At 44.1% G+C, this 20,399-nt stretch overlaps 2 protein-coding genes across 2 annotated transcripts; both read left to right on the forward strand.

Moving 5' to 3' along the window:
- Positions 1–1,907: 1,907 nt before the first annotated feature.
- Positions 1,908–11,284, forward strand: LOC117458637 (double-stranded RNA-specific editase 1-like). The gene is made up of 10 exons (XM_034099230.1): positions 1,908–1,986; positions 2,108–2,182; positions 4,285–5,219; positions 5,997–6,111; positions 6,254–6,422; positions 6,692–6,846; positions 6,938–7,106; positions 7,606–7,787; positions 8,111–8,289; positions 9,350–11,284. The coding sequence occupies exons 1-10, from the start codon at positions 1,932–1,934 to the stop codon at positions 9,524–9,526; spliced, it is 2,211 nt and encodes a 736-aa protein (XP_033955121.1). The 5' UTR covers positions 1,908–1,931; the 3' UTR covers positions 9,527–11,284.
- Positions 11,285–13,811: 2,527 nt separating this feature from the next.
- On the forward strand, positions 13,812–18,698 carry cep70 (centrosomal protein 70). Its single transcript, XM_034099266.1, has 16 exons — positions 13,812–13,942; positions 14,914–15,013; positions 15,165–15,288; positions 15,940–16,174; positions 16,294–16,469; positions 16,552–16,611; positions 16,700–16,793; positions 16,866–16,954; positions 17,028–17,105; positions 17,274–17,352; positions 17,435–17,572; positions 17,714–17,866; positions 17,954–18,122; positions 18,203–18,311; positions 18,395–18,474; positions 18,609–18,698. Exons 1-16 carry the CDS (start codon positions 13,940–13,942, stop codon positions 18,665–18,667), a joined length of 1,746 nt encoding a protein of 581 aa, XP_033955157.1. The 5' UTR covers positions 13,812–13,939; the 3' UTR covers positions 18,668–18,698.
- The last annotated feature ends 1,701 nt before the right edge of the window (positions 18,699–20,399 follow it).

The raw sequence follows: 20,399 nt of genomic DNA on the forward strand, positions 1-20,399 counted from the left end.
TTGATGTAGCCTTATTCATTTATTTCCTGTGATTGAATACGGTGGTTTTACATCACGCAGACCTGTTGTGATTCTTATTGTCATCTGCTGTAAATGTCACATCTCAATCCGACTCCAGAAGCCTGTGAAAGTGACATTAAAGTGACTTAATTCATAGTAGTCTGTCAAAATGTCAACTTTACAATTATTTGATGAACGGGTGAATGTTAGCCCCACGTGTTTCTAACTAAAGGAATACACATGTTCCCTTCTGCTGTGACTCTACGATCCTAGAGTTTCTGCTCCGTCCCTCCTCATCCATCATCTCATCACCTCCAATTTCTGCACGCCTCAAAATGTCATTTCACGGGGCGAGGCTGGAGTTTGCGTGTGAGAAAAGCATTGTGTACAACAACGTCTTTTTCTTTTTGTCTCCATCACATGTTTGAGTCCACCGTGTTTTCCCTTTTCGCTGTCTGCTTCTCCTCAGCATCAATCCGTCTACATTAGATCGCTAAAAGAGTTCTCTGACAGCTGTTTGCAGTTGTCCCCCCCCCCCCGGTTCTGACTGTAACTCGCCTCAAGCACCAGAAAAAGCCTCTGAAATCCATCTATCACTGTCGGCTCAGTCGCTGATGGCCGTGGTCCACATTCTCTCCTTGTTGATGGGCTCTCCTTAGGGCTGCACACGAGGAAAACATGGGACATGGATATATGTAATGTTAGGTTTCTTCAGAGGAGAGAGATAAACATGTCTGCTTTGTTGCTTCTTGATTGGTTTTCGCTTCAATGTCATATTCTCCTGTTCCTGCTACTGCTGTTGTTGGAGTGTACACAGCGTCAGTGTGGTAGTGCGGTGATGCATGATCCGAGGCTACGCAGCGTAAATAGATTTATTCTTTCCTGCTTATCTGATAAACGTATTCTCCCTATGCCATGCATGGGAGGCCACGGGTTCCCTTAACATACGTGCCACTTCCCAGTCTGCACGTTGTTTATCCTCCGCCGTATCATCTTCTTTCCAATTTGGAGACGGCGCTTTGTATATATGCTCAACAAAAAGTGTTTCATACTGCATGATAAAAGTCCGATGATCTGGATATTCAACAGTATTCTCCCATCATGCAACACAGTGGGGATGTCCACTTATCCTGATCCCTTATTGTAGGAAAAGGAGAAACCTTTAAAACACTGAGATAAAGCAGAGTGTGTGAGTCTGTAATGAGGTACACAGGGTTTCTGAATAATACAAACACTCAAAAGTTTTACATTTCTGTGACAATCCTCGCTTAACTCCATTTCTTGGCATTTTACGTCTGAGTTCATTTCCTCCCCGCACTATCTGGAGAACCTGAGCCGTGTTCCCCTTGCTGCCGTCTCGCACAATAGAGCGGCGGCGGCGGCAGCCTGATAACGTTGTCATTTCTAATGTGAGGAGCCAACAGCTGAGTGGCAGCGGGGCAGGAGGACATATCTGTCGACAGAGAGCGATTACACAGCGAGTGCGAAGCCTTGCCCAACAGCCTCCGTTCCTGTTCCAGAGGAAGGCAGGTTTCAGTGGCTTGAATTGAGCTCGCTGAGTAAAGAGTGGAGAAGGGATGACGTTTAAATGTAGGACAAAAAAACCTTTGAGGAGGAATCGAACAGGAAGGGGTAAAACACATACAGTAGTGACTTTATGAGGTCTTCTGATATGAAAGAATCTTAAAGTGTGAACACCATTTTGAGAGTAGCCCCCTGTGTACGCTGACAGCCCACATGTCAGTTAATCAAAGATAATGATTGCGTCATTTCTGCCCGCCGCAGTTTGTTTATTAGCACCGATGGCGTGCTGAGTGACAGTTCCCTGATTAAAACGCAGGAAATAATCAGCCTGGTGTCTTATCAGCAGACAGACGAGGACCTGTCTGCTGACAGGAGTAGGAAGGGCCGGGTGGAGGGTGAGCTGGGTGATGAGGTGTGACATACGAACAAAGGAGAAGTGCCAAAGTGACATGTGTTCAAAAGGTTTGTATAGACATCTGCGGCGCTAACGGTTCCAGCATGATGGAAGGACTGATCTGCTGATTTGAAATACCTCCAAAGTGTACTTTCCACCACTGGTAACCATGTGCTGTGTGCCCTTCAGGTCGAGTGGGAGATCGGACCGCTCCAATCCAACAGAGGCTGCCCACCGCTGAGGGGGGGCAAGTCAAAAGCATGAGTGAGTGATCCACGTGTACATTCATGCTTTATTACATACTGTCCAGGTTGTGTACGAGATGCATGCAGGTAAAGGAAGCACTGAGTTAAATACCCATGGTGCATTGAAAATATACCGTCCAATTCCTTTTGGCCAGCTCAGGGGGAGGTCGGAGCTTAATCCCAGGGTCAGGGTGTATCTACTGTGAGCTTTCACTCCACTTTGATGGTCCATTTCTCAGCTTTTCCCGTTGCTCTAAACAAAAAAAGCCCCCTAAAGCCCCCTCTCTGGCTCTGTAAGGTAGGTCTATTTCAGCCCTAACACCGCCTGACCCACGATAAGCCTCGATGGGATTTTATGGAAAAGACAGATTCCAAGTGAAGTTAATGCAGGGCAAAGCAAATCAACAAACAGCTTCACTTTCATCTCACTCCATTCAGGTGCCTGTTGAAAGCTCAATCAATGGGAAGCGGTTTGATAAGTTGGCTATTTATTTGCAAAAGTGATAGGATCAAGCTTCAAGAAGCGTTTTGAGAAAGGGGCTGCTTGTCAGGCTGAAGGGAGTCTGTTTGCTTGGGATCCAGATAGCCCGTTTAGCATCGTGACCGGTGCTGCTGATGCTAACTGACGGGCTTCTTTAAGCACTTTCTTTATGTGTGTTGGCAGTAATCCTGTCCCTGCCCCATGTAAGCCAAAGTGAAAGCATGGGGAGAACATGTGGATTATGGCCGAGTGTAGGGAGAGTTGCTCAACGTCATCCGAGAGCTGCTTGCCTAAAATCCTAAACAGGAAGTCACGTAGAAGACATTTCAGATGCAAGGTAACGTGTTGATATCTCAATTGGACATGCCAAGGCACATTTGGAAGCATTGACCTTGCAGCCCAGTGAATTCTCTTTTTAATGGATAAAGGGTCTGTTTCTGCTTCAGTGATTGTCTTTGAGCCACGGCAACAATAACAGCACGTCCCCCCGCAGACCTATAATCATCCCCCCCCTCTGGTTGCTCAAGGCATTATCTGCTATTGTGTTTTTTCATGTTTCAGCTCCGTCCCCCTCCGGCACGCTTGTTATTAACTCTGCCCGCAGTCGGCATCTGGCTGTGACTGAACGACACACTCTGTGCGAGCACTGCCCTCTTTGGTTTAAGAGGAAGTCATTTCAAATGGAAAACAATGCTAAATGTGGCTAACAAGTCAGTTGTTTACAAACGGGAACATTGTGAACATTTCACTTGTTTTGAAGTGTATTGGCCGTGTTCAGTCAGTCGGTATTGTAAAGAGAGAAAGAGGAACTGTGAATGAAAGATTTTGATAACCTGCTGAAATACGCTAAAACATTCTGAAGGGAGCTCGGTGCTAAGATATTTGATCATTTTTTAATATAAACATATGTATTTTTGAAGCTTTTCTGTTGTCTTTTATCCAAATAATCCACTTCCTGCTCCTGCTCAAGTGTCTTTGTCTGGTTTTAGATGCTACAAGTGAATAATTTCTCTGGTGTTTCTCTTCAGGCTCAGTTGAAGTACTGCATTATTTTGGAAAAGTTGACACCCCTTGTTTGCACCTCCATCTCTCCCCACAACCTCTCTAAACCTGCGTCTTATAGGATTGTTTTCTGTCCTGAGCACCGAAAGGAGTAACCTATCGAGCTTTTGCTGGAGGATGTTATAAATGGAAGTTTACATTAAGTTCCATCAGCTTTGTTAACAGGGCCGGGTGATATGTGTTCCCAAGACACCATCGTCCAGATAACGACATGTAGAAATAGTTCTCAAAGCTCCTGGTGTAAATAGTTTATCCTTTAGTTTGCTAAGTATGAGTATAGAAATAGCCTGCATGCTAATTAAGGTTTTAGGGGAAGTCTTTAAATGACGATTTACGTAATTTTGTATACATTTGCAAATATTACTTATGTTTGTGTGAAACACCCTCATTACATATGAATGTGTTTAGAATACACTTGTACCAAAAGCTAAACTGCCACTATACATTATATTTCAATAATAATTAAGGAACACACATCACTTGTTCAGTTGCAAAGAAAGGTAAAGGAATCTCTAAATTTTACATTTACAAGATCCTGCAACGAAGGCATTGTAAGTTACTCTTTCTGGGCACCGCAGGTTCATGCAGCACAGATGTTAAGGAAAATCGCAACTTGGACAACCTCTTCTCCAAAGAGGGGGTTGCGGCTGAGGCTGCTCAACTCCCCAATGGGAGTGCTGGGGGTGGGAGGAAACGTCCCTTAGAGGAGGGCAATAATGGGCATGCACACTCCAAGTACAAGCCCAAGAAGCGTAAGAAAATCCCCGGGCCCATTCTGCCTAAGAACGCCCTGATGCAGCTGAATGAGATCAAGCCGGGGCTGCAGTACAAACTGCTCTCTCAGACCGGGCCGGTCCACGCGCCCGTCTTCGTGATGACGGTGGAGGTCAACGGGCAGTTCTTCGAGGGCGCTGGTTCCACCAAGAAGAAGGCCAAGCTGAACGCAGCAGAGAAAGCCCTGCGCTCCTTCGTCCAGTTCCCCAACGCCTCTGAGGCCCACATGGCCATGGGCCGGACTCTGTCTGTCCACACGGACTTCACCTCGGACCAGGCCGACTTCCCAGACATGCTCTTTAACGCCTTCGAGACATCCCCCCCCGCAGATGACCCCTTTTATCTCACGTCCAACAGCAACGGTTCCTTCAGCTCTTTGGGAGTCGAGTACCCGTTGCTCCCCTCCCCCATCCCGAACCTGATCCAGGCCCCCTTACTTCCAGTCCCCTCCACCTTCATGTCCCCTACAAGCGGCAAGAACCCTGTCATGATCCTCAATGAGTTGCGGCCGGGCCTCAAGTACGACTTTGTGTCAGAGAGCGGGGAGAGCCACGCCAAGAACTTTGTCATGTCGGTGACGGTGGACGGGCAGAACTTCCAGGGTTCTGGGCGGAACAAGAAGCTGGCCAAGGCCCGGGCGGCGCAGGCTGCTCTGTCCGCTCTGTTCAACATGCAGCTGGACCAGGCCCCGTCCAGACAGCCCATACCCAGAGAGGGACTGCAGCTGCACCTGCCTCAGGTAAGCAGGGACCAAGGTTAATGAGTGCTGAAAGGCCCCGTTACTTTCCTTACTTATTTTTAGGAGTAATAAACCCGCAAACTGGGACTAGTGAACGTTAGATAATGTGGGTTTCCCAATACTGTTACCTAAACATCTACATTGTCCATTATCCAGATGTGTTAGGTTGCACATGTGGTCTGCCAACTCTGCAAGTTAACGTCATATTTAGTGGTTTACCAGACGGCAAATAACCATAAAGCAGTTTTGAGGCATGTCGTGATTTGACAGTCGCTCCCAGGTTAGATCTGTCGTCTTACGAGACGGTTGTTCGTAGCCAACCTGACAGCGTGTGAGTGAAGACGGCTTCAGGAGAGACAAGTCCAATTCACTGGGAATCTATTTACACATAGGCTAATCCCCGGCTGTAATCCATGCACACTGATAAAACAGCTGCTATCTTAATTAGCATCACCCTGTGAGTGCTATTCAAACACTGCTGCTCATTATAGCAGTCTCTCCGCTTTACTTCCAGAGCAGTGAGTGAAACAGAGGATCTGTTCTAAGCCGCTCACATCCTGCCTGTCATCCACACCCAGTGCAGCATTCCTAATTGAAATATTCAATAATAGTTCCGGGGCAGATAAGAAGAGCTTTCACTTTCTTCTTATCGCATTGTTGTCTCTTCGTCTTTGTATTACCCAGAAGCCGCAGTCCCCATTTTCAACCTTCTGCTCAAAGTTTCATTTTCCATCATTTTGCTTCATGTATAATCATTTGATTTGTTTTGGTGCTCAGGTTCTGGCAGACGCCGTCTCCCGCCTGGTCGTCGACAAGTTCGGCGAACTGACGGACAACTTCACGTCGCCGCACGCTCGGCGGAAAGTTTTGTCAGGGGTCGTCATGACAACAGGTGATTTATTTCGTGTCAGTCAAACCCAATGGAGCTGCAGCATTATTTGTCTTTAGCTGCATTTTCATTGGGGAGGGTCACAAAACACCTGACTCAGCAGTTTTATGTACGAATGTCAGGACTTCTTTCCTTTGGCGTACAGGTGCCGATGTGAAGGAGGCTCAGGTGATCTGCGTTTCCACGGGGACAAAGTGCATCAACGGTGAATACATGAGCGACAGAGGGCTGGCTCTCAATGACTGCCACGCTGAGATCGTGGCTCGCCGCTCGCTCATCAGGTTCCTGTACTCGCAGCTGGAGCACTTCCTCAGGTCAGTCACACTCTGTGTCTGCACACGGCTACAGTTCTTACCGCAATAGGAAGAAGCAGAATTTTGATTTAGAACGTTTGTGAAATCTCAAGGAATATCAGAGAATCAAGATAGTTCTTAATGTGTATCAGAATCAGGTTTATTATTTGTGTGTAATAATAATTCTAGAATTCTGATTTTACTTTAGAATTCCCAAATGTTTAATTGGAACAGCTGTCAGTTTTGCTGTGCATTCATCCCTTTTCGTCTCCTGCGTGTCAATCCTCCAGTAACCACGAGGAGGAGCAGCAGAAGTCCATCTTCATCCGGTGTGACAGCATACAGGGCTTCAGACTGAAGGAGAACGTGCAGTTCCACCTGTACATCAGCACGTCCCCGTGTGGAGACGCTCGCATCTTCTCCCCGCACGAGGCCGGAGTAGAGGGTACGCAGGAAGAATTATGATGAAGATACATGAACATAATTTGCAAACCAAAAGATCTAAAGTGTATTCTTCCCCCCCCCCCCCCCCTCAGATTATGGGGATAGACACCCGAACAGAAAGGCCCGGGGACAGCTGCGCACTAAGATCGAGTCTGGAGAGGGAACCATCCCGGTGCGCTCCAGCAACACCATCCAGACGTGGGACGGGGTCCTGCAGGGGGAGAGGCTGCTCACCATGTCCTGCAGCGACAAGATCGCCAGGTGTGTGTTGTATCCCGAGCCTCACACACACTGTCAGCAGCTACACTACGTAGCCATGTTCCTGGGACGAAAAAAGCCGTTTGAGTCTGAGCAGTTGAATCAACATAACCTCTCGCGCAGCTTTACCTTGCTGCCCTGCAGACACTCTTGAGATGTTGAAGGGTGTTTTAGAGCAGACCACTACGATCTGATGAGGATGTGCACGTGTGGAGAGGATGAATGATCTCCGTGTCGCGCTGCAATCACTCCAGCTCGGGTCCTCGGGGGCCATCAGGCCGCCGGAGCTTTGATTAGACCACTTGAAACAGCAATGGAGACATCAGATAATGTAGTAATCTGTAGATCACACCCCGGACGGGTCTACATTCTGTCCCCAGAGTCAAACTAGACATGTAGAGGCAGCGTTCAGTTATTACGCTCTGAATATCTGAGCTATAAAAAGAAACTTGCCTTGCCTAAACCTTTGGGACTTACTAATGGGCGCTTGGTCCCCCTCCAGGTGGAACGTGGTGGGATTCCAAGGCTCTCTGATGAGCTACTTCACGGACGCCATCTACTTCTCCAGCATCATCCTGGGCAGCCTGTACCACGCGGACCACCTCTCCAGGGCCATGTACCAGAGGGTGACGGAGATGGAGGAGCTGCCCCCGTCGTTCAGCCTGAACAAGCCGCTGCTCAGCGGTGAGACGCACTCCACCATGATCCCACTCATCTGTCCGCACACATCTGGAGCTCCTTCACTGAGGGGCAGCGAGGGTTTGATGGGAGGTCAGGGGGGGTCAGAGGAGAGGGTCTCAGGGAGATAGGGTAAAGTATGTTAGGAAGTCAGGAAATTAAAAATATTTTAAGTTTACCAGTCAACAATCACCAATTTAAATTAGGACTGTTCAACATTATTAATAAATTAACTGTGGGGTCAAAATGACGCTATTTGCCTCTATATCTAATGGGAGTATAAAATGATGTAAAGATAGTGAGTTGAATCCATCCCCTCCCCCCCTCAGGTATAAGTAACGCGGAGGCTCGTCAGCCGGGGAAAGCTCCGAACTTCAGCGTGAACTGGACGGTGGGGGACCCGGGGCTGGAGGTGATCAACGCCACCACAGGGAAGGACGACCTGAGCAGACCCTCCAGACTCTGTAAGCACGCCCTGTTCGGACGCTGGCAGCGCCTGCACTGCAAGGTAACACCACCCCCCCCGGGACCCCCCTCCCAAACTCCGCCTCTCTCATTCACACACCTTTATATCAGGACGAGCCACTTATCTGTGACTTCTCCTTCATCTGCTGTAGGTTGGATTCTTAGATCCCACCTGCCAAGTGAATAATATGTTTTATATGATGCTGCATTGATTCCTATGTTCTGCCACTAGTGTGTGTTAAGTTTCAAAGCTCTTTCCGTGGTTGCTAACAGTACAGAATCATTTTACAAATCAGTCCATTTACCATTTATCCTCTTAGCTAAGTGCTTTTGTGACTTTTTAATCATTCTTGTTACATATGTTTTATTTTGTGCCCATGTTTTATTTAACCATAGTAAAGTAAGAGACCATCTACAGGGGTGTCAAACTCAAGGCCCGGGGGCCAAATCCGGCCCGCGACTTCATTTCATGCGGCCCCTCAAGAGCTTGCAAAGAATATAATATGTTTATTATACGGTTACATGCCGATTTACAGAAGCACGTTGCCCATAAACTACATATCCCACAATGCATCTCAAATTTGACTTTTTTCTCAGAATCTGGCTTTTTTTCTCAGAACAAGTTTTTTTCTCTTATTTTCTTCAAAATATTATTTTCTTCTTAGAATTTGCCTTTTTCTCAGAATTAGATTTTTTTTTAAATCATTTTGTAACATTCTCAGTGAAAAGACCTGCAATGATTTGCCCTAGACTTCTGCTTTCAGACATAGTTCATTATGAAGTTATTACCCTATCCGTCATATAATACATTATTTTATATATATTAAATATTTATATATGTATTTTGATATATTATCTTAAAGTTACAACCGGCCCTTTGAGTGCAACCACAATGCTGATGTGGCCCCCGAAGAAATTGAGTTTGACAACCCTACAGACTATTTTTATTAACTTGCCTCTTTTTTTAATACGTAAGTCAAGTTTCTTATCTGCACTGTCCGTTAGCTGTAAATGTCCTCGCTGCTGGACAACTTAATCCTTTTCTGATTCTGATGTAGTTTCATGATTCTCACAGCTAACGTGTGTTCTTTGTGTGTATGCAGCTGTCCTCCACGCTGCGGATCAGCGCGCCGCGGCCCGTCAGCTACAGCGACGCCAAGCTGGCGGCGGTGGAGTACCACGATGCCAAGCAGTCGCTCTTCAAAGCCTTCCACAAGGCGGGCCTGGGCGCCTGGGTGAAGAAACCCATCGAGCAGGACCTGTTCTCTCTCAACACTTGAGACAGGAAACAGACTGCTGCTTCACTTCCTGTACGGGGAATCCTCCGTGTGCGTCGTCATGGACTGGCCTGAAGCTCTATAGCTCCTCCCTCTGCCAGCACAAACTTATGCAACTTTAAATATGTAAAAACAGACATTGGGAATGGAAACTCTTTAGCACTTGTTTGTATAAAAATAGGGATGTATTTCTTTTGCATGTGTGATTATACCAAATTGATTCAGTAGAAGGTTTGTCATCGTGTGTCGGTGTTGTGATATGTTGGAAAGGTCCTCCTAAGGGTTGTTTCTGCTTTGCTGCAGTTCTTACAAACATATTTCCATTCTTCTCAGAAGTCTAGAATGACAGGAAAGACTTTAGAATGCGATTCTACAGATCCCCAACATGTGGAGTCACAATCCTGCAACGTTAGGAAGGCATGCATGTGAATGTGTCTGTGAAATAACACACAGCTTCCTGTTTTAAAGGCTTTTTCAACAGCTACATTTGGTCTAGGTGTACCTGATGGGAGCCAAGGGGAAAACACCATGTTTGTATGTAATGTATGAAAAGGAGTATTGTGTCATTTTAAAAGTGACCGCACTATAAGGATGGATTAAAGTGGAATCATAATATATTAGTTTTTTAAGTCAAGGTAGCTAAAAAGTTCATATACCTTCACTTTTTTCACAATACAAAAAAATATCAGGTTACTTTGATTTGGTTTGCAGTAAAAACACGAGGTATCCATCGAGTTTAAAACACATTTAAATAGTACCCCGGCACATTAAACACTACTAGAACAAACATGAACAATCAAATAAACAATAAATGAATAGGTGTTGCTTTCACAGCATCTACGTGTCAAGGAACATCAATTAACAAGTGATAACATATATTTTTATATTACTTCACTCGGTAGAAATTGAGAATAGATATGTGTCATTTGAGCTCTCTGAAACGGTGTCACGACTTTTTCTGGACTGTTTAGTTGTTCCTATGTGATGTCATGATGCATTTGAGTACGATTAGCCTCTTTCACATCCGACAAACCAATTAAACTCTCTTGTCGTGTTGCACTAGATCAGGGTCATGACCCTTATGCAATGAAACTCAACAGCAGTGATGGTCCATATGCAGCGATGCAGGAGTGATGTCACTGTCACCACCAGTAAAAGCTCACCAAAGATGTCAGCAGATGACACTTTTTTTATTTTCTCTCTTGTTTTACACTCATTCAGATGTACTTTTGTATTCCTGTGATCTGCCTCTATGTGGTGTTGATGTGTGACGTTCAACTCTTTCAAGCCAAACAGACCTGTGTCCTCGAAAGCACCGAAATGATCTCTACTCCATGTCCTGATTTAGCTTGTATTTAGAACTGTGTTTTTAATGTTGTAAATTCCTTTTTCTGTCATTTTTATTTGCTGTTAATCTCCTCCAAACACACACAGGGCATACTTAACCAGTTGTTTTCTTTTTAAATCTTCCTGCTTCTATGTATTGCTGAAAATGTGTCTGACCTTTGAGCATGTGCAGACCTGTTCCTCGCTCCAGATTGGGCCCTCTGGGGTTTTACAGGGGTTTCCAAAGGGAGGAACTGTTTTCTCCATTGCCTGTGAGGTACAGCTGGAGTGAACGGTGCACATGTTGGTGCTGGGTGAGCCTCACTACTTTACATGAACAGATGTGGGGCCTGATGCATGAGCTCCGCCTGTAAAGCATGAGAACTATGAATATAAATATGTAGAGTCAAGTCACTGAGCTAGAGATTTAATAAAATGCTGTTACAGTCATGTGGATGGTTGTCTGCTTTTAATTGAGGCCGCTGCTTTGGAACCAAAAGGTTTCCAGTTCAAGTCCCAAATTGGTACCACCACACATTGGGACTCCCAATGTAGGTGTGGTGGTACTTAGAGTTACATTTACTGTACTTAAGTACCTAAAATGTTGAGGTACTTTATTTGAGTATTTCCATTTATATTCTACTCCAGTTTAAAGGGAGATAACACAATGCATAATAATTCGTTTTTATACTTTAAAGTAAGATTTTGAATGCAGGACCTTTACTTGTAATAATTTGACAATAATATATTGGTACTTCTTTCACCTCGCATTATGACATTATCAGTGCTATTTTATTTATTTGCCCAATTTATCAATACAATACACCTACAGCAAATATAATACAACCCACTCAAGAGCCAGAAATATGAAGCAAAAGAAAACATTTATTGTGAAAAGCACAACTTTCTGTTTCACAGCATGACAGTCAAGGTGTCAAAATGATGGCGTTTAGTTAAATCTTGCTGCCTTGCTTTTGTTGTTGTTTCTGTCTATTTTAAGCTTTTTTTGAGCGCCATCTCCACAGACGCCTGTTAGTGTGTCCTATCAGCCTGCAGCACCTGTGCAACATGACAGAGGAAGATAATCTGTGTGTGGATTACCTGTTTTCTGCAGAACCAGGGAACAGACCCCTGCAAAAACATGCCTTGCTATATTCACCGTTTTTTGGGATGTGTTTTTGCCAAAACCTCTGGCTCCATTCCTCTTCCTATAGGTCACAAACAAGAGCAAAGTTCGGAACAGGATTTCCAGGCAGTGGGATTTGAGCTGCAAATTAGAGAAAATAGAAAGCTGCTTCAAGGTGAAGTGGGATTAGTGAAAACAGCTCTTTATACTTCTCCACCTTCCCCAATGTATCTGCAAATTACGTTCCCTGGCTAAGCCTCTGACAGGGGCCATAGAACAGGCCCTTGTCCTCTACACATTTTAATACTTGGGAAGTCATTTCTTAGCAATTCTGTTCTGCTCTGATGATTCCAGTTTTTTCAAGATATATCTGCCCTGCTGGCTAAGAGCTACTATCCACAATTAGGCTACAATCAATTGACTTAAAGTGCCCATTGGTAGTTGATACAATCACTGTTGGTTTAACTAGCAGATTAGATTTGCACTACTTTCTGAAAAATACCCCAGTAGACTATCATCTTGAAGCTGAAGAAGCACATTTGGAGCAGAGCCGGGGTGTCTCGTCCCCCTCCATCAAACTCTGTGGCTGGGTGGTCCACCCATAGGACATCTTCTCATTTGTCGCGGCTCGTTTCCCTGGCGATCAAACCCCATTAGCCACTTAATGGGCCTCTGCACGAACGTAATGTACATACAGTAACGCAGCACTCAGCAGAAACTAATCCCACCACCTTCTTTTTGAGTCAAATCAGTGCAATTATCTTAGCTGCTGAATACCAAAGTGGGATATTGAAGCTTCCTTGAATGCACTTCTGGCTTATTTCCAAGTATATATTATGGTAATATTATGACTCGGAGATGATTTTCTTCCCCTTTTGTCATTGTCGCACTACACGCTGTCTGACATTCGTCTTCCCTGGACGTGAGGTCTCGCTGTGGAGCACCTACTGTACCTGGCCCTAATGTACCAGAGTCTCGTTTTCACGGATCCAGAGAGGAAAGGCCACCAGCGTCTGTTCCTGAATAGAGGCAGCGAGAGCCTGGCTACTCACTGTGTCCGCACATACATCAACTCCACTGAGCAGAACATTTAAATGGAAATGTAGGCCTGCCTTGATGGAGTCGAGGGTCCCATTGACCTGTGCTGTATGATTTATGGCGGGTGATTACGTCACCTCCATTCTACCTGGACCACTGAGTTCATCACAGGCTCCAACTCAAGCTGCAAAAACAACATCACTTAATTTGACTATTTATTACCTGAATGTAAACATATTGATGTACATGGACTATTGTGTCATCATACTGTGTGATGAATATGGTTTTATTATAGCCTACTTTAGTTTAGTTTCTCAACCTACAAATCAAAATCACCCCCTCCTTTAAATAGACTTAGCATATATGCACATTAATGAGGATGAACTGTTTGAACAATACAGGGAGAAGGCAGTAAGATTTAAATACTGTTGAGATATTTGTAGATGTTGCATTGTGCAGACGCGCTGAGACATGTCTGCCATCCTGTGGTAACTGGTGTTTAGTGCAGCTGTATTCATTCTGAGAATACAAAATCATTTTTATTGAATGACCATGTACTTGGTATCAAAACTAATGTGATTTTCTTTCAATATGGCTAAGTTCAGGGTTATCATTATATCTTTGTGATATACTGAATAAAAGACTTGTGTACATTATCAGTGCCTTAGAAAGAGGAAGGCTTTTCAGGTAAAACCTTTTTGGCAGTTGGTACCACACGCTGATTGGTGAAGGATTTAAATGGCCACATCCCATTGGTTAAGCACGATGACGTCAGCGCGCAATTGTTTGAATCACGGAAGAGCCACACATGAAACGTAAATGCCTGACATAAACAGTGAAGTTACGCTTATTAGTTCACAAACATTGACTGTATAAAGGTGCAAAACTATCGGATAACTCTGCAGCTGGTAACGGCGACACCAACAATGGTAATACATAATAATTCATGTCTTATTTTCATTCATAAAGATCTCTTTCAGGACCAGACACACCGCTAATATGAAGTGGTACCTTGTTAGCTACAGCCAGAAGCTAACCGAGCTAACTAAACTAGTAAAGGACGTCAAAAGTAAAGTAATAAAGGGTCATTATATACTAATATTGTTAGACCTTTGTATAGGAACTGCATATCAATAAGCTATCAGCTGGTTCTTCATTTCTGTTTGTTTTTGTCGGTTTAACTTTAAACCCATGGAAAGCTACTCAGATCTAAGTAGTAATGACAATACTATGTTACAAGTAGAATTTCTGCTTTCAGAATCTTACTTAAGTAAAAGTACAAAAGTAATGGAATCCGAATGGCCTATTTCAGAATATTGCATACTAAATAACTTAATTATGTATGCATTAATGTCTCATAACTGGGAAAGGTTGAGCAAATTAAATATAAAACAACAGCAGGATATGTTAACCTATATTTTTAGGTTACCATATAATTTTTATATCTTAGTTGATTTAATTTTGCATTGGCTAATAATGTGAATCTTTAAAGTAAATAAAGCTGTCAAAAAGTGCATCATTGGCTTCCAAGATGTAGTGGAGTAGGGGTATAAATGTGCATACATTGAAAATACTCAGGTTAAATGAAATAATACAGTACTTTAGTAAATGTACTTTATAGAATTCCACCACTGCTGAAGAGGCGTGTGTGTGGAGGCGTGGATCGCCTTTCAGTGCTGCCTGTAGTTCAGCCCTCCAGCTGGAAGACCTGCAGACGCTTTGAGTTGCTTCTGCAGTGTAAGACATGGACAGCAGGAGAGCGACTTTGCTGCCAACAAGAAATAAGACATATGTTTATCTGTGGACTTCCAGGCAGTTTCAGGTAGAGCTCAGATGTCATCAACAGCTTCACATTGCTCTGTAATGTTTGCGTGTACATTGTGTTGTGTGTGTGTTTCAGGAGGAGCAGGCAGAATGGGATGGGGTGAATAAACTTCTGCAGCATCACGGTTTTAAGCCCGTGTATTTTTCAGATCCTGTAGAGAATAGGAATATTTCTGGTAAGAGGCAATAGCTCCCATCCCTTGTCAACATTTCTGAGTTTACATAAATGTATTGGATTTAATTTGTCTATAAGAGACATTTCCAGATACCTTTTCTTTTGGAAATAGACAATATTTATATGTTGTGTGAATCTTCATGTGTCTTTAGATCTGATTCTGCTTGACAAGAAGTCTGCTGGTGAGATGAGGATGACTATGAGGACGATGCTCACAGACTCGGACAGAAGACAGGCTCTAATCCAGGAGCTCATCAAGTCCAACAGCGAACTCAAGTTAGTCAAACTACCAACCAATTCATCCTGAAATGTAGAGGTTTATCCCAAGAGAGAAGCATTATTTGAAGTACCAGTTTGACATCAAATAAGATATTTGTAGTCAAACAGGAATCCGTTTATTAGCTGCATAAGGTTAAATATGAAAATGTCATTATATAAAATAGCATCATCCTCCTGGAATGTATGGAATTATTTAGATTGATCTGAAACAGCTGAGGGTCTGTCAGTGTACATGCCTGCAGTAGATGTTACTGATAGTGTCCGTATCTACTTAATAATGCATAAGCAGACCACCTGTCCTCCTGCTATCTCATCTCATCAGAGGAGTTTGACAGAGATACAGCTCAGTGCAGATATGAACACTCAGTGAGGGTGGGGGCCGGGTGGGGGGCTGAAGGCCAGGTGGCTAGTGGGCAAAGGGAGAGCAGCTGACTGGAACACTGCTCTTATTTCTCCACAACACCTCCAGGGCAAGCAATCGTTTGAATGAATGTACTGTATGCTATGTCTGAATGCTTTTTGTCAACATCAGACATCGGCCAATCGGCTCGCTGATCACTGAAGCTAATGTACTCGCAGCATCTTGCTTTTTAGAATGTAACAATGCACTTGTTTGATCGTTAGAGTGAATCTTGTGTATGTGTGTAGAGAGGAGGTTCAGGAGCACATGAGGGGGGCCGCTCAGCAGTCTCAGAGGGCCACAGAGCTGGAGGGGCTGCTGGACGTGGTGAGGACCAGGGTCCAGGACCTGGAGGACCGCTGCCTCAGCAAGGCCGTCCAGCAGCACAGCCACACTCAGCAGCAGCAGCACAGCCACACTCAGCAGCAGCAGCACAGCCACACTCAGCAGCAGCAGCAGCAGCAGCAGCAGCAGCAGCAGCAGGTACGTCCACAACACACAATGATGACAGACATATATGAAAATAAACTAATAGATGGTGAATATTGTCAATTATTAGCTTCAGTCAGAAAACATGGTCTGAGAGAGAGATGTTTGTGTAGAAACTGTGTCAGGTTCTGGAGCAGAAGCTGTCCAAGCAGAGGGAGGAAGCAACCGACCTTCAGAGGAAACTCTATTTCACCGTCAAAGAAGAAGAGCGACGCTCGACCCGACAGAGCCAGACCTTCCAACACATCTGTAACAAAGTCAGCCAGCAGAACTCCCCCGCAGACCAGCAGTAAGAGCCTGACACGCGCCATAGCTTTTAAAATGCATTGTGATGAGATGTGATGAGTTGCTGCTGGTTCTTCTCTCTGCAGGGTGTTGGATGTGATTGACTTCTATGAGACCAAAATGAGTCAGCTGCTGGATGAGCTCAGGTAACACCCCCCCCCCCAAATCTGACCCTTTTATTACAAAATACTTTAGTACATAGACAACAAGACACACCAACGTTCTTTCCCCCAGATCTGTGAAAGCACAAGGTTCTCAAGTGGCTCATCAGACAGGAATCAAGAAGACATCCAGCAATGTGACTCCATCTTTCAAAACTATTCTCAAGGTAGCCTGACATGTGTGTTTTTCATATTCTCTCACTTAAAGCAGTACTTGATGCTCTTGCATTCCTTCCAAGGCATACCACGAGCAGCAGAAGGGAAGCCAACGTGAAATAGAAGAGCTAAAGAAGGAGGTTGAGCGCCTGAAGAGAGAGTTGGATACAAGGTGTGTGTTCATTAAGTCTCCAGCAGAAGTGCTTGGATATGAGTAATCCCACTGACGGTGTTCCTCTGTGTAGGCCCACACTCAAAGAGGTGAAGTTCTACAAACACAAGCTCCGCCGGTTGGAGGGCTCAATGAAACACAATGACCAAAGGTAGGAACTCTAAGGAAAGTCCTGTAAGGCACCGCTCTGATTTGCTGTTTCAAAAAGTAATATCCATCTCTGTTTCGTAGCCACACCTTTCTTGTAACTGAACCCCTTCAGTAAAGCATATGTAAGCCTCAGTATCCAGTATTTGATCCATTTATTCCATCTGTTCAGTTCTCCTAAAGAAGACCTCCCTTCAGATATCAGTGAGAACATCAATGACCAGGGCAATTTAAGCGCCTACTATCACCATGTAAGCATGTCCTTTGTTCTTTCTGTTGTTCACCCCTCCTAACAAAACACAACTAACTGTGATTTTCTTTCCTCACTACCAGCTGTTACACGATATTAAATCGCTGGTGTCTGATCCCAACGCGCCTCTACGCCTGCACAGAACCAAACCGTCCTCCGTTGAGTTTCACACCATCCTGCCCACGCTGGAGGGGTGGGCCCAGCAGCTCCACCTGCTGAAGGTAAACTCCACCTGCCCAGCACTGTAGGACTCGCCTTCACCTGATGCCCGTGCGCATTGCATAACCCTGTGTGTTAGCCACTATTCTGTGTTCAAAAGGCACATGTCTACAATGCTTTTTAAATGACTCATTTGTTGGTAGGATCTGCAAAGAGGATTAAATAAACTGAGTGTCAGACTGATGCCCTGGCAGCCCTCTGATGGGGGCCATGCTGCGTCAGAAGTGGTGAAGATGGAGGACATGATGCTGCTGGTGGACACCATGCTGGAAAACACCGCGACTGATGATGAGAAGGTACAACACTGCAAGACTTTTATACTACCTACTCAAAATAAAGCTGTCTCTCATTGGGTGTCTTTGTGGTGCCGTTTGTCCTGCCAGGTGCTCAGGAGCCCCACCCGCTTCACCCTGGGCTCCATGCTGTCTCACTTCCAGAAGCTGTTTGACGTGGGCTCGCTGAGCGGAGTGTACCCGCGTATGAACGAGGTGTACAGTCGGCTGGGAGAGGCCACCAACACCATGAGGAACCTGCGAGACGTCCTGCAGCTAGGTGGGCTTCAGCTGGAATCCAGGCTTCATGTATTCCTCTCTGATACAATGGAGTTAAATAGTGTTTTCTTTCCCCATCAGACAGCAGGGTTCCTCCTGCAGAGGTGGTGAACCGCGTGGCCTCGCTGGTGTCCTCCGCTGAGCACACCGCCGGACTCCATGATGTCCTAGGAGACGCTGACATTGACAGGTTCATACATTTGGAATATGAGCTGCATTTTAAGGCCAGGTGTGTACAAGGTGACAGTAACCCAAGATGCTTTTGTTTTACAGTATCATCGTGAAAGTGAAGCAGCACGAGGAGTTCTTCCCTGCTTTCCATGACCTCATTCTGGATATTTTACACACTCTAGGTAATATAACACAATGCAACACGTATTCCACATTAATACAGAGAACATATTCCAGCAAAGAGAAAAATAAATAAAGCATCAAAAATGTTGACCACCACTTATCATCAAAATAAAACCTTGTGTGTGTATTCCAGGAGTGAGACACTTGGACGACATCCTTCCAGCTCTGAGGTCTCTGAAACACACAGACTGACGCTCTCACTGCTGTGGTGTGTGCGTAATGCTTGTGGTTTTTGTTTTTAATTAAATTAAATATTTTGTAAAAAATGACTGAAATGTGGATCATTTCTTTATCTACTGCAGCAGCAATAAATTAGAAAAATGTATTTTGAAATGCATTGCCTGGAACATCTCCAGTAGATGGAGTGCAAAGCTATGAGAGGCCGTCTAGCTCACAACTCGTACTTGGTCTTACAAACAATATCAGAATCTCACACATACACCATTAAACTCTTTTATACATATTGCTAAACACTTTTACACGCACAATCATACTCTCTTTCACACACTTTTGTCTGGGCCATAAATCAAACTGACTTACATACCAAACTGTATTTTCTTAGAAACACTATTATTCCCACTTACATACAACATCATACTACAATATAATACTCTAGTAGTGTATGCAAGATGGAGAACTTTGTGTGTGTGAGAAAGAATGATAGTGTGTGTGAGAGAGGAATTGTAGTATGTATGAGGGTATAGTAGTGTGTGTGAGAGAGAATGATAGTGTGTGTGAGAGAGGAATTGTAGTATGTATGAGGGTATAGTAGTGTGTGTGAGAGAGAATGATAGTGTGTGTGAGAGAGGAATTGTAGTATGTATGAGGGTATAGTAGTGTGTGTGAGAGAGAATGATAGTGTGTGTGAGAGAGGAATTGTAGTGTGTGTGAAAGACAATGCAGGGTTGCGGTCGAATAGTCCGTTTCTCTTAGGAACCTTCCTAACGGAGTGAAATGACCCGGAAGTACCTCCGTGGCAGCCATGATAAGAGCCGTTCCAATTCTCTAGATGAAAGGAAAGGAGGTTTCAAACTTCCTTTATAACCTCCTTTAGTTTAGGAACCACTGGAGGAGAAAATGCTGCCCCACAATGCCTTGCAGCCACAGCATTTGCCGTCACACAACATTCGGCAGTTCATAGAAACAACCGATTATGACCGAGAAATGATATCATGAAAGTTACGGTGCTTATTAAGCATTTTAAAACGTATGTGGTAAGTTGCCAAAGTGCTTTGTTTTGAACGTTCATCAGTATTATAATCAAAAAGAGAAATATACGTTTACATTTACTGAAATGATCAAATAAAGTCAACATTTCAGTGTTTACTGAGCTGTGTGGAGTTTGTTCAACTTTTAAAATACTATACGGTGATAGATGTTAAGGACTAACGTTTATAATAAATACATTTGTATTTCTTTTAAGATATTTTCATACAATAATATGTATTGGGATCATTTGTATTCATGTGGACCGGAGGGAGAGGGTGACGAGCATACGTTTAACTTTCCTTTTTTATTTCAATTCCAACTTTGGTCATGAAGAATATGTTTCTCTGTTGTCCACATTCATAAAGCAAAGCATCAGAGCACGGTGCAGAGTCTCCAGATGAGTTTACACTACAGTAGTCCCTCGTTCTTATTAATAGTACTTAATATTCGGCCTTTCATTCACTGCTATTCTGTTTTACGACTATTGTTATTAACATGAAATACTATTCCCTCTTACAAAGGTTATTATTCTGTCTTACATACATTGTTTACCGATTACACACATACTACTATCCTCTTTCACATACACTATTATAATGTTCTATTAGATTATAGTTGTTTGTGAAAGACGATAGTGGTGTGTACGAGAGTATGATGGTGCGTTTAAGAGATTTTGTTTTTGTGTGTGAGAGAGAATAGTTATTTATGTATGATA

This window comes from Pseudochaenichthys georgianus, chromosome 2 (genome assembly GCF_902827115.2).
Source record: "Pseudochaenichthys georgianus chromosome 2, fPseGeo1.2, whole genome shotgun sequence".
Taxonomy (NCBI): Eukaryota; Metazoa; Chordata; class Actinopteri; order Perciformes; family Channichthyidae; genus Pseudochaenichthys; species Pseudochaenichthys georgianus.